At 42.1% G+C, this 13,489-nt stretch overlaps 2 protein-coding genes across 5 annotated transcripts in view; one reads left to right on the top strand and one right to left on the bottom strand.

Moving 5' to 3' along the window:
* SAE1 (SUMO1 activating enzyme subunit 1) overlaps window positions 1–13,489 on the top strand; it is a 179,364-nt gene that overhangs the window by 72,110 nt on the left and 93,765 nt on the right. The gene's annotated exons all lie outside the window — the stretch shown is intronic.
* ZC3H4 (zinc finger CCCH-type containing 4) overlaps window positions 1–13,489 on the bottom strand; it is an 80,086-nt gene that overhangs the window by 49,839 nt on the left and 16,758 nt on the right. For all 4 annotated transcript variants that reach the window (XM_029619936.1, XM_029619937.1, XM_029619939.1 and 1 more), the window contains one exon: window positions 505–727. In XM_029619936.1, coding sequence (XP_029475796.1) covers window positions 505–727 — 223 coding nt within the window. The remainder of the gene's footprint in view (window positions 1–504; window positions 728–13,489) is intronic.

The following is a 13,489-nucleotide window of genomic DNA, read 5'->3' as shown; positions in this document are numbered from 1 at the left end:
TTGCTTCAACCGTATGAATACTTTTAACTAATTATTTTGAAGCACAGATGATTGGTAATCTGTAACTAGTTACTGTCAAAGATATATCATAAGACTTTCCAAAGTCCTGTCCACAACCCACTTTCGGCATGAATGACAGACTTAAAGCCACTGCAATTATTCTTAATAGCCAAACTTTCTTTTCTGGCAGATTTAGCTGAGTAAGAACTTGTCTAATCGGGACACTGTGTAGGAAGGGCAAGAAGGCTGGCCCAGCAATAAATTCGGCATTTGTTTTAACCTCTTTGTTAAGGATATCATTAACCATGGATAAAATATCAGCGGGAAAATTCCACTGTGGTTGCAAAAGTTCATAAAGTACAAATGAGAACTGCTAGGACACTATTAAAATATATCTTATAATGCTATAGAAAGACATCAAACACCCAGTCCCACACAATTAGCAAGTGGGAAATAAGGGAAGACATTAAAGGTTATAAAAAATCTAATCTAGATCATGCTTACTTTGTGCTTGGATTTCCGTTTCTTCTTGGCCCTCCTCTTCTCCTTTTCTCTTTCTTTCCTCCGCTTACGCTTCATCCTGCGGTGGGCTTTCTCATCATCCGAATCACTGTGGTGCTTCTCACTTTTCTCCTTCTGGCTCTTTTCTTGTGGTTCTGATGCATCCTGCGGGGCCTCCTCTCCCCCATCATCTTCCAGCTCTCCTTCTTCTAGCTCACCATCCTCCCTGGAGACCAAGATGACCAAGCACATTTTTAATCTTGTAAAATAAAGGCCTTAAGGGAAACACTATGCTCACTACACTGAAGAAAGGGTATGAGGTAGCCCCATTGTGAGAGTTGTTGGCTGACAAAATGACTCTCTAACATAAAAAGTTATTCAAGCCGTTTTGGTGGGATATTTGGAGATTCTGTGAAGATTTCCTTCTGAGCATGATTTTTTGCACTCTTTCCCAATTTCACAGAATTTAGGCCTGTATAAGGGGAGAATGATTAACTGCTATCTGAAAACACTAACTAATATATCAGTTTCTAAGGGTCCAGCATAGCCAACTGTGGAACACAAATCATAGTACTGAGAAGCAAAGATAATTTGTTATTATAAAAATGCTGTTCAAAATTAAATATTCACTAGTGGCTCAGTAACAGTGCTGTGCATTGCCATATGAAGCTCTTGGATTTGATTCTCAGGTCAGACCTTCTGTTCCTTGGACCAGTCAGGGCTGAGGATGTTGCAGTGGCAGGATGCAGTCATAGTCACTGCACAACAGCAACATTTAGTGGCTGGATGTAAGGCCCTTGTTTGCAGAATTCCAGAAGGAGCCCTGATGCATAGCCCCCTGCCAAGGACTGTTGCTGTAATGACTGGGCTAGATGAGTTGGAAAACAATAAGAAAACAAATTTCCTGGGTAGTTATGAATGCTTATGGTGCCAGATCTCAGTCCTCATTCCAACTGAACAGAAACTTGTCTTCCCCCTACCCTCTCCCCCCCCCCCCCCCCCCACACACAAAGTACTCTTAATAATAAAAAATAAATATATAAAGGGCTTTAGCGCTATACCGCAGTGACACATTACTGATCCTGGGAAAGACTAAGCCACCAGTTTTCACATCCGAAAAAGAAAATAAAGCAGAGCTCAGCAAACATGCCTATAGCTCCAATTTATAAGAAAACAAATTGTTTTATATCTAAACTTTGGTATAAACGAAGTCTTATCTTTCATATACATATCTTTGCATTCCAATAATTTAAAAACAGATGTAAAATTCTTCTTGGGTCAAGCTTGAGGCATGTAGACAGATGGCTTTAAAACGATTACTATGAATCTGTATAAATAAGTTTTGGTTGAAGCAGAGTATTTGCAAGAAGGTATGAAGATCTCTGTCTAATAAACCTCCATACAACTCACTAATGCTCTGATATCCAGCCAATGTTGACTAGGGTAGTAGGCTGGAATTTACTGGCATACAAGATACTAGGCCTTACTGCACTAAATACATGCTTAAAACTAAAAACATGCTCCTACAAAAAAAATCATCCTTCCTGTTTGACTGCATTGCTTCACTATTTAATTTTAAAACATGGTTCTGATACTAAGGGCTCCTGCTTCTTTCAGAAAAATGGGAAGGCAGCCGCTACAAGACACAATAAAAACTTCACTTGTTTAATATTTAGATGGCAATTTTCATCGGCACATGTACTAAAGTCTGATACTCCTTTTTACTACAAATTTTAAAAGCAGGTTCAGACCAATAACAAAGTGTGATCAAGAAGCTTCTGGAAGTCAACAAGTCTTTCAATGTCAGAGTGATAGGATCCCTATAGCTCAGGCCAAACATAATATAAACAGCATTATTGTGAATAACTTAGCATTTAAATATATTTGGTCTGATATTCAAAGCACGTTCTGCATTATTTAATCAGGTGAGCAGGACTTATGTAGCTAAGTAGTGGCTACTGAATATGCACCTATGTTCAGTGGCCACTGCGTAGCCTTATAAGTCCAAGTTCAGGAGATGTCTTGAAAGTCAGCAATCTTGCCACCCAAAGGCCTCCAAGAAAGGTCTTTTGCAACTGTAGCACAGAATCTGGCGCTCAGGAGACAGATCTGGGGGACTGGGCACCGAAGGAAGCAGAGGCTGAGGTAGATGGTGCCAGGCTGTCCCTCTTTTGTTTTTGCTGTGTAATTAAAATGGCATTATCTCCAGCCAAAAATTCAACCAGGTCCTCCTCCTGCTGCAGCAGGACAAGCCCTGACCCCTTGTGCTCCCAACACTGAGAAAACTTGCCATATAAGCAGCCCTGTGCCATATAAGCAGCCCTGTGCTTATATAAGCCCTGTGCCATATAAGCAGCCCTGTGCCTCTCTTGGATTCTATAAGAACATAAGAAAATGCCATACTGGCTCAGACCAAGGGTCCATCAAGCCCAGCATCCTGTGGCCAATCCAGGCTATAAGTACCTGGCAAGTACCCAAAAACTAAGTCTCTCCCATGCTACTGATGCTAGTAATAGCAGTGGCTATTTTCTAACTTGATTAATAGCAGGTAATGGACTTCTCCAAGAACTTATCCAAACCTTTTTTTAAACCCAGCTACACTAACCACATCCCCTTGGCAACAAATTCCAGAGTTTAATTGTGCGTTGAGTGAAAAAGAACTTTCTCCGATTAGTTTTAAATGTGCCACATGCTAACTTCATGGAATGCCCCCTAGTCTTTCTATTATCCGAGAGAGTAAATAACTGATTCACATTTACCTGTTCTAGACCTCTCATGATTTTAAACACCTCTATCATATCCCCCCTCAGCCGTCTCTTCTCCAAGCTGAAAAGTCCTAACCTCTTTAGTCTTTCCTCATAGGGGAGCTGTTCCATCCCCTTTATCATTTTGAGATGCGGCGACCAGAATTGTAAACAGTATTCAAGGTGCAGTCTCACCATGGAGCGATACAGAGGCATTATGACATTTTCCATTTTATTCACATTCCCTTTCTAATAATTCCCAACATTCTGTTTGGTTTTTTGACTGCTGCAGCACACTTGAGCCAATGATTTCAATGTATTATCCACTATGACGCCTAGATCTCTTTCTTGGGTGGTAGCTCCTAATATGAAACCTAACATTGTGTAAACTATAGCATGGGTTATTTTCCCTATATGCATCACCTTGCACTTATCCACATTAAAATTTCATCTGCCATTTGGATGCCCAATTTTCCAGTCTCACAAGGTCCTCCTCCTGCAATTTATCCCAATCCGCTTGTGATTTAATTACTCTGAATAATTTTGCATCATCTGCAAATTTGATTACCTCACTCGTCAAATTCCTTTTCAGATCATTTATAAATATAATGAAAAGCACTGGTCCCAGTATAGATCCCTGAGGCACTCCACTGCCCACTCCCCTCCACTGAGAAAATTGTCCATTTAATCCTACTCTCTGTTTCCTGGTTTTTAATCAGTTTGTAATCCAGGAAAGGACATCGCCACCTATCCCTTGACTTTTTACTTTTCCTAGAAGTCTCTCATGAGGAACTTTGTCAAATGCCTTCTGAAAATCCAAGTACACTACATCTACCGATTCACCTTTATCTACATGTTTACTAACCCCTTCAAAAAAGTGAAGCAGATTTGTGAGGCAAGACTTGCCTTGGGTAAAGCTGGGCTGAGTTTGTTCCATTAAACTATGTCTTTCTATATGTTATGTGATTTTGATCTTTAGAACACTTTCCACTATTTTTCAGGGCACTGAAGTCAGGCTAACTGGTCTGTAGTTTCCCAGATTGCCCCTGGAGCCCTTTTTAAATATTGGGGTTACATAAGCCACCTTCCAGTCTTCAGGTACAATGGATGATTTTAATGATAAGTTACACATTTTTACTAATAGATCTGAAATTTCATTTTTAAGATCCTTCAGAACCCTGGGGTGATTCTGATGGCTACTGCAGCTGTTTTGGGAGAGCCCTTACATATGGAGGGGAACAGGACCAAAATCCATACCGGAAGAGGCCGATGTGGAAGATGGGGAAAAGAGGAGAAAAGAAATCAATAGGCCACAGTCCTGGGAGAAGAATTTCAACCTTCAAGGAGGTTGGAACCTCTTATAATCTCAAAAGCTCTGAGGCTACCCGAGTTTATTTCCTCATCCCTTGGACTCTACTGGGATTTTCTAAAGGCTGGTCAGTCAGAAACTCTCTAGATGATGCACCAGTCATGTTTGTATCTACTAGAGACAAAAAAAATACTCACAAGTTTTAGTACTGCATCAGCTCATGTACTGTAAGTAATATCACAGAAAACTTGTAGTTCTCTGTCTCCTCCTGCTGGCAGGAAGGAATCACCCACTTGTCTGAACTGGTATAGCAGGATAAGAATTAGTATTTAACCAGGTAAATGGCTTTGAAAATTGTCCTCATACAGAATAACAATATTCCTTAGCTGCCATCTGCGGGATTAATTGGAAGGATAACAAGAGGGACAGAAGATGCCTCCGATGTGCCAGGGGATGCAGGAAATTACTCCAGTCATGCCAGAGCACACCCTAAAAAGGAAACATGTGGACAAGAAAAAAGCAGGAATGCTAAACAAATATTTTTGTTGAGCATTTACTGAAAGTGGTGTTGGAGAAGGACCACAGAGAGGTGAAGGGGTATTTATGATAGTGATGTAGATGCCACATCATTTACTGAAAGCAAAGCTAAAAGTGGACAAAGCTATGGGATACATCCTAGAATATTAAGGGAGCTCAAAGAAGTTCTGGTGGATTCACTGATGAATCTACCCAATTATCTTGGGAGATGGGAGTCATTCCATAGAACTGAAGAAGAGCAAATATTGTCCCTAAGCCTGAGTGGTAATAGAGAGAAGGTGAGAAATTAGATTGGTTAGTCTTAACACGGTGAGTAAATTAATGGAGACTCTATTAAAGGAAAGATTAGTAAAGTAATTCATTTAATCTCATATATTTAAATGTATAGACCGCTTTTTAGATTATGACATCTAAGCCAAAGCTGGATGCAAGATCCAAGACAGCATAGTTTTACCAAAGGGAGATTGTGTCAGATAAATCTGATTAATTTATTTTATAGGATAACTAGAGAACTAAATCAAGGGATGCACTGGATGTGATCTACTTTGACTGCAGGAAATATTTTTGTCAAGAAATGTATTAAGTTCATCAAATAAAAAAATGTTATCAACCTGTATATTTTTTTTTATTGTCCATTATTTTTCTGTACTGAAGTGAATTAACATGGTAGCCACACTACTTTAACCAGGAAAACTTTTGATTCTCTCCCACATATGAGGTTCATAAATAAATAGAGCAGCTTGGGGATGGGCCCCAAGGTGGTGAACTGGTTAAAAAACTGGTAGAACAGAGAATGACAGTAAATGGAATTCACTCTGAGAAATGATGATCATTGGAATGTCTTAAGGATTTCTCCTGCAGCCGGTTTTGTTTAATAGCTTTGCGAGTGATAAAGCAATGGGATCAGAAGGAAATGTTTGTCACTATGATCTGTAACTATTGTAAGTGGACACCTGAGGGAATAGACAGCATAAGACGTGATCTAAGAAAGTTCAAGGAAAGGTAGAGTGCTTGACAGTTAAGATTCAATATATAAAAAAACATGCAGATTTGGGTTGCAAAAACCCAAAGAAGCTGTACTTGATTGGGGGAAAGGAAATGAGATACTGATATGTACTATCCAGGAGAGAGAGCTTGGGGTGACTGTCTGATAACTTCAAGACAGAGAAACAGTTTGATATGATGGTGGCTAGAGCCAGGGAATTTAAGGGTAACCAAGATAAATAGAAACAAGGACGTGACAGTGTTTTTGTACAATTTATTGGTGATATCTCACCCTGAACACTGTGTCCGGTTCTGGTGAACGTACTGCTAGATAGGAGGTGATCCAGAGAAAGGATGCCAAAAATGGTGCATGGTCTACACCGGGATTGTCCAACTTTTTCACATGAGAAGCCACATTGTTATTTTTCTCTCTCACTGGGTATGGTGAGCAATTTCCAGAAAGATATTAATTAAAATATTTAAAATGCAAAAATATGTACATTTAGTTATATTTTGTTATAAAATATTGTCATTTTCCATAGGGACAAATATGAAAACTGGGCACCCAAAGGCACCTGAAAATACTGGAAGAGTATTGACAGGGGAGGGAGTGGAGGGTCACTCATCCCCTCCACCCGCAAAAAAAATCATTAGACTGTGGAAATCACCCCTGCCCGGAACCCTCCCCTCACCTCAAATGATCTTCATTGGGTGCAGGCATTAACAGCAACAACTTGAAGACAGCACATGACCTGTGAACCAGCAGGCTCACAGGCCCTATGATGGCTCCTCTCTCTTCTCCCACATGGTCTTCGTATCATAAAATCATCTGTGAGGGATGGGGTTACCATAAGAAAATTGGTTCTTACCTGCTAATTTTCATTCCTGTAGTACCACAGATCAGTCCGGACTCCTGGGTTTTGCCTCCCCTGCAGCAGATGGAGACAGAGAAAGTTTTACCGATACTGCCACTTAAGTCAAGGTGCCACTTGCAGTCCCTCAGTATTATTAATCTGTACCCAAGCCAGAAAAGGAGAGTTAAGTAAACCAGGCATACTCCTCCAAAACGAGCAGGGGGAAGAGGATAACTCTAAGAACATTCAATAACAAAACTCCCTTACTCCAAAACATGTGTAGGATCAACAAATCCTGTGCCCTTCAGAGAACATACAGCAAAAAACAGATCGAGTGGACTCTCCCACTACCCTTTGCTAATCAAGGGCAGGACTCTGGACTGACCTGTGGTACTACAGGAACGAAAATTAGCAGGTAAGAACCAATTTTCCTTTCCCTATAGGTACCCAGATCAGTCCAGACACCTGGGATGTACCACCAAAGCTTCCTTAAGTAGGGTGGGACTGGGAGAGTCCTGCTCGCAGCACACTCACACCAAAATTTCCAGCCCCCAGGGCCTGGACATCCAAACAATATTGTGTGGTAAAAGTGTGCAACGACTTCCAAGTAGCCACTCTACAGATCTCCTGAGGAGAGACCAACTGACACTCGGCCCAAGAGGCTGCCTGAGAACGAGTAGAATACGCCCATAGCCCTGCCGGAATCGGGCAACCCCAACAAATATATGCTGAATTAATAGCCTCTTTCAACTACCTCGAAATAGTCGCTTTTGACGCTTTATGCCCTTTCTTGGCACTGCTCCACAACACAAAAAGATGGTCTGACAGGAATGTAGACAGCTGGGTGGCTGGTGGGCATGAGGATCGCCTGGTAACATGTCTACCTGGTGCGAAGGTGGCAGACCTCACACGTCAACTAGATAGGATTTTAGACAGTGCTGGGGAGGAGCCGGCTGTAGTGGTACATGTGGGCACCAACGACATAGGAAAATGTGGGAGGGAAGTTCTGGAAGCCAAATTTAGGCTCTTAGGTAGAAAGCTTAAATCCAGAACCTCCAGGGTAGCATTCTCTGAAATGCTCCCTGTTCCACACGCAGGTCATTAGAGGCAGGTAGAGCTCCAGAGTCACAATGCGTGGATGAGACGATGGTGCAAGGAAGAGGGATTCAGTTTTGTTAGGAACTGGGGAACCTTTTGGGGAAGGGGGAGTCTCTTCCAAAGGGTGAAACCAGACTGCTGGCGCTAACCTTTAAAAAGGAGATAGAGCAGCTTTTAAACTAGAACAAAGGGGAAAGCAGACAGTCAGCTCAGCAGCGCATGGTTCGGAGAGAGGTATCTTCAAAGGATACTAATGATGCATTAGAATTAGGGCATCCCGACAGTGAGGTTCCAATAATAAGAAAAGTAGTCCAAATGCCTGAAACTAAAAACTCACTTGAGCTAAAATATTCTAACTTATCCCTATCAATTAAAAAGCAGAATGAAAATACAAACAAAAAACAAACTTTGAAATGTTTGTATGCTAATGCCAGAAGTCTAAGAAGTAAGATAGGAGAATTAGAATGTATAGCAGTGAATGATGACATAGACTTAATTGGCATCTCAGAGACATGGTGGAAGGAGGGCAACCAATGGGACAGTGCTATACCGGGGTACAAATGATATCGCAATGACAGAGAGGAGCACCCGGGAGGCAGTATGGCTGGTGCTTTATGTCCGGAAAGGCATAGAGTCCAACAGGATAAACATCCTGCATGAGGCTAAATGCACAATTGAATCTTTATTTATTTATTTATTTATTTAACATTTCTTCTATACCGATGGCCGTTTACACATCGCATCGGTTTACAGTGAACACAAAACCATTGGGCAAGGCCCTTACATAGAACAGATAATATATTGAACTAGATTACAAATAATTAAACTGTGGGAGGAAATGGGTAGAAATCCCTTGTGTGTCGGGGAAGAAGGGATTTCTACCTTTATGGGTAGAAATCCCTTGTGTGTCGGGGAAGACTATAGTGATAGGAGTATACTACCGTCCACCTGGTCAAGATGGTGAGACTGACAGTGAAATGCTAAGAGAAATTAGGGAAGCTAACCAAATTGGTAGTGCGGTAATAATGGGAGACTTCAATTACCCCAATATTGACTGGGTAAATGTATCATCGGTACATGCTAGAGATATAAAGTTCCTGGATGGAATAAATGACATTTTTATGGAGCAATTGGTTCAGGAACCAACAAGGGAGGGAGCAATTTTAGATCTAATTCTCAGTGGAGCACAGGATTTGGTAAGAGAGAGGTAACGGTGGTGGGGCCGCTTGGCAATAGTGATCATAATATGATCAAATTTGAATTAATGCGTGGAAGGAGGACAGTAAGCAAATCCACAGCTCTCATGCTAAACTTTCAAAAGTGAAATTTTGATAAAATGAGAAAAAATGTTAGAAAAAAACTGAAAGGAGTAGCTACAAAAGGTACAAAGTGTGCAAGAGGCGTGGTCATTGTTAAAAAATACCATCCTAGAAGCACAGTCCAGATGTATTCCACAGATTAAGAAAGGTGGAAAGAAGGCAAAACGATCACCAGTATGGTTAAAAAGGGAGGTGAAAGAAGCTATTTTAGCCAAAAGATCTTCATTCAAAAATTGGAAGAAGGATCCAACAGAAGAAAATAGGATAATGCATAAGCGTTGGCAAGTTAAATGTAAGATATTGATAAGACAGGCTAAGAGAGAATTTGAAAAGAAGTTGGCCATAGAGGCAAAAACTCACAGTAAAAACTTTTAAAAATATATCCGAAGCAGAAAGCCTGTGAGGGACTCAGTTGGACTGTTAGATGATCGAGGGGTTAAAGGGACACTTAGAGAAGATAAGGCCATCGCGTAAAGATTAAATGATTTCTTTGCTTCGGTGTTTACTGAAGAGGATGCTGGCGAGGTACCCGTACTGGAGAAGGTTTTCATGGGTAATGATTCAGATGGACGGAACCAAATCACGGGTAACCTAGAAGATGTGGTAGACCTGATTGACAAACTGAAGAGTATTAAATCACCTGGACAGGATAGTATACACCCCAGAGTTCTGAAGTAAAAATTTGTAACCTATCATTAAAATCATCCATTGTACCTGAAGACTGGAGGATAGCTAATGTAACCCCAATATTTAAAAAGGGCTCCAGGGGCGATCCGGGAAACTACAGACCGGTTAGCCTGACTTCAGAGCCAGGAAACATAGTGGAAAGTGTTCTAAACATCAAAATCACAGAATATATAGAAAGACATGGTTTAATGGAAAAAAGTCAGCATGGCTTTACCCAAGGCAAGTCTAGTCTCACAAATCTGCTTCACTTTTTTGAAGGAGTTAATAAACATATGGATAAAGGTGAACCGGTAGATTTATTTATAGCTTTTTATACCGGTATTAGTAGTTACATCATACCGGTTTACATCATAACTGCAGGTTGAAATTACATTAAACAGGTGCAGGGTATGGGACTAGAAGGAACAAGAGCAATAGATGTAGTGTGCTTGGATTTTCAGAAGGCATTTGACAAAGTTCCTCATGAGAGGCTTCTAGGAAAAGTAAAAAGTCATGGGATAGGTGGCAATGTCCTTTCATGGATTACAAACTGGTTAAAAAACAGGAAACAGAGAGTAGGATTAAATAGACAATTTTCTCAGTGGAAGGGAGTGGGCAGTGGAGTACCTCAGGAATCTGTATTGGGACCCTTACTTTTCAATATATTTATAAGTGATCTGGAAAGAAATACGATGAGTGAGGTAATCAAATTTGCAGATGATACAAAATTGTTCAGAGTAGTTAAATCACAAGCGGATTGTGATAAATTGCAGGAAGACCTTGTGAGACTGGAAAATTGGGCATCGAAATGGCAGATGAAATTTAATGTGGATAAGTGCAAGGTGATGCATATAGAGAAAAATAACCCATGCTATAGTTACACAATGTTAGGTTCCATATTAGGTGCCACCACCCAAGAAAGAGATCTAGGCGTCATAGTGGATAACACATTGAAATCATCGGTTCAGTGTGCTTTGGCAGTCAAAAAAGCAAACAGAATGTTGGGGAATTATTAGAAAGGGAATGGTGAATAAAACGGAAAATGTCATAATGCCTCTGTATTGCTCCATGGTGAGACCGCACCTTGAATATTGTGTTCAATTCTGGTCGTCGCATTTCAAAAAAGATATAATTGCGATGGAGAAGGTACAGAGAAGGGCAACCAAAATGATAAGGGGAATGGAACAGCTCCCCTATGAGGAAAGACTAAAGAGGTTAGGACTTTTCAGCTTGGAGAAGAGAATGCTGAGGGGGGATATGATAGAGGTGTTTTAAAATCATGAGAGGTCTAGAACGGGTAGATGTGAATCGGTTATTTTCTCTTTCAGATAATAGAAAGACTAGGGGGCACTTCATGAAGTTAGCAAGTAGCACATTTAAGACTAATCAGAGAAAATTCTTTTTCACTCAACGCACAATAAAGCTCTGGAATTTGTTGCCAGAGGATGTGGTTAGTGCAGTTAATGTAGCTGGGTTCAAAAAAGGTTTGGATAAGTTCTTGGAGGAGAAGTCCATTAATGGCTATTAATCAATTATACTTAGGGAATAGCCACTGCTATTAATTGCATCAGTAGCATGGGTTCTTCTTAGTGTTTGGGTAATTGCCAGGTTCTTGTGGCCTGGTTTTGGCCTCTGTTGGAAACAGGATGCTGGACTTGATGGACCCTTGGTCTGACCCAGCATGGCAATTTCTTATGTTCTTATGTCGCATTTTCCGACAAGACCCTCATAGGCCAGCTCCTCACCAAGGGGAGAAACACTAGTAGGGCCAGAAGCACTGCCCCTGTCTCTAGATGACTGATGGACCAGTAAGCTTCCTCCGGAGGCCAGTAGCCTTCCACCGACTGACACTGGCATACCACACCCCAGCCGAAAAGATTGGTATCGGTAGTAACAACCGTCCAGATCAAGATATTGAGATCCACTCTCCGGCTCAACATGTCCCAGCAGAGCCACCACAAGAGACTGGCTCGTACAGACTCTGGTAGAGGGAGAGATAGCTGATAATGCTCCGACAACGGGTCCCAGCGAGACGGTAAGGCCGACTGCAGTGGCCTCGTGAGCAAAGGCCCATGGAATCAACTCCAAGGTAGGAGCCATCAACCCGAGCACTTGTAAATAATCCCAGACCTTGGGAACTCGCTTGTCTAACCATCCTTGAACTTGAGCCTGAAGCTTGGTAATCTGCTCCTCGGTAAGGAACACTTTCCCCGTCTTCGTGTCGAACAGCACCCCCAGGAATTCCAGACCCTGGGAAGGAACCAGATGAGGCTTTGCCAAGTGGACGATCCACTCAAGCAACTGGAGATGCTTGACCACCAAATCCACTGCCCTCTGGCAAAGGGATTCTGACTTCCCTCGAATCAACCAATCGTCCAAATAGGGATAAACCAGAACACCCTCCCTTCAGAGAGCTGCAGCCACTACAACCATCACCTTGGTGAAAATCCTGGGCGCCATAGCCAGGTCAAAGGGGAGAGCACAAAACTGAAAGTGTTCGACCAGAATCATGAACCTCAGGTATCTTTGGTGATCCGATCTGATTCCGATGTTCAGGTAAGCCTTGGTCAAATCCAGAAAGGCCAGATACTCCTCTTTGTGTACCGCCACAATCACAGACCGCAGTGTCTCCATCCAGAACCAAGGAACTTTCAGAACCATGTTTACTATTTTCAAGTCCAGGATTGGGCGGAATATGCCCTCCTTTTTGGGACAATGAAATAGATGAAGTAGCAGCTGGATCTTTGTTCGCCTGGGAGGATGGGGAAAATGGCTCCCAACTGAGACTTTGGCCCTTACTGCACCTTCTCCCAGTATGAGCATGGGGACATCAGAAATTGGTCTCTTAGTGGATGAGCAAACTCTAAAGTGTAACCATGTCTTATCACATTTAGGATCCACTGGTCCAACATGATCTTGGTCCTCCTATCCGTGGGACCGAGGAGTGGACCAGCCTCATTTCATTGGAAAGACTTGGCGCCACTTCCTCCCTGGGAAGAGCCATCTCTGCAGGGTTGACAGCCTCGAAAGGACTGAGACTAGGACTGTTGGCGACTGGAGACTTGTCTCGGAGGCGGACTCGAGGGTCTGGGTCCCCAGAATCTCTAATTCCCTTTGAAGCAAATACGAGAAGACAGGAAGCTCTTGCCCTTTGGCCTGACCTCAGGCAACAAAAGAACTTTATTCTCCCTAGCGACTTGATCGTTTCCTCAAGATCTTTGCCAAAGAGCAATTTTTCCTTAAAAGGCAAAGATTCCAACTGCGCCTTGGAGGAGATATCAGCCGACTAATTCCTTAACCAGAGGAGGCGCTTGGCCAAAACCGCCAACATAATCTTCTGAGAAGAGGTCCTGAAGTGGTCATATAGGGGCGGATTTTAAAAGGATTTACGCGCATAGGCCCGGCGACGTGTGCAAGCCCCGGGACGCGCGTATGTCCTGGGGCTTTGTGAAAGGGGCGGGCTGGGGTGGGACCGAG

This window comes from Rhinatrema bivittatum, chromosome 11 (assembly GCF_901001135.1).
Source record: "Rhinatrema bivittatum chromosome 11, aRhiBiv1.1, whole genome shotgun sequence".
Taxonomy (NCBI): domain Eukaryota; kingdom Metazoa; phylum Chordata; class Amphibia; order Gymnophiona; family Rhinatrematidae; genus Rhinatrema; species Rhinatrema bivittatum.
This window is presented reverse-complemented; position numbering and strand designations above follow the sequence as displayed.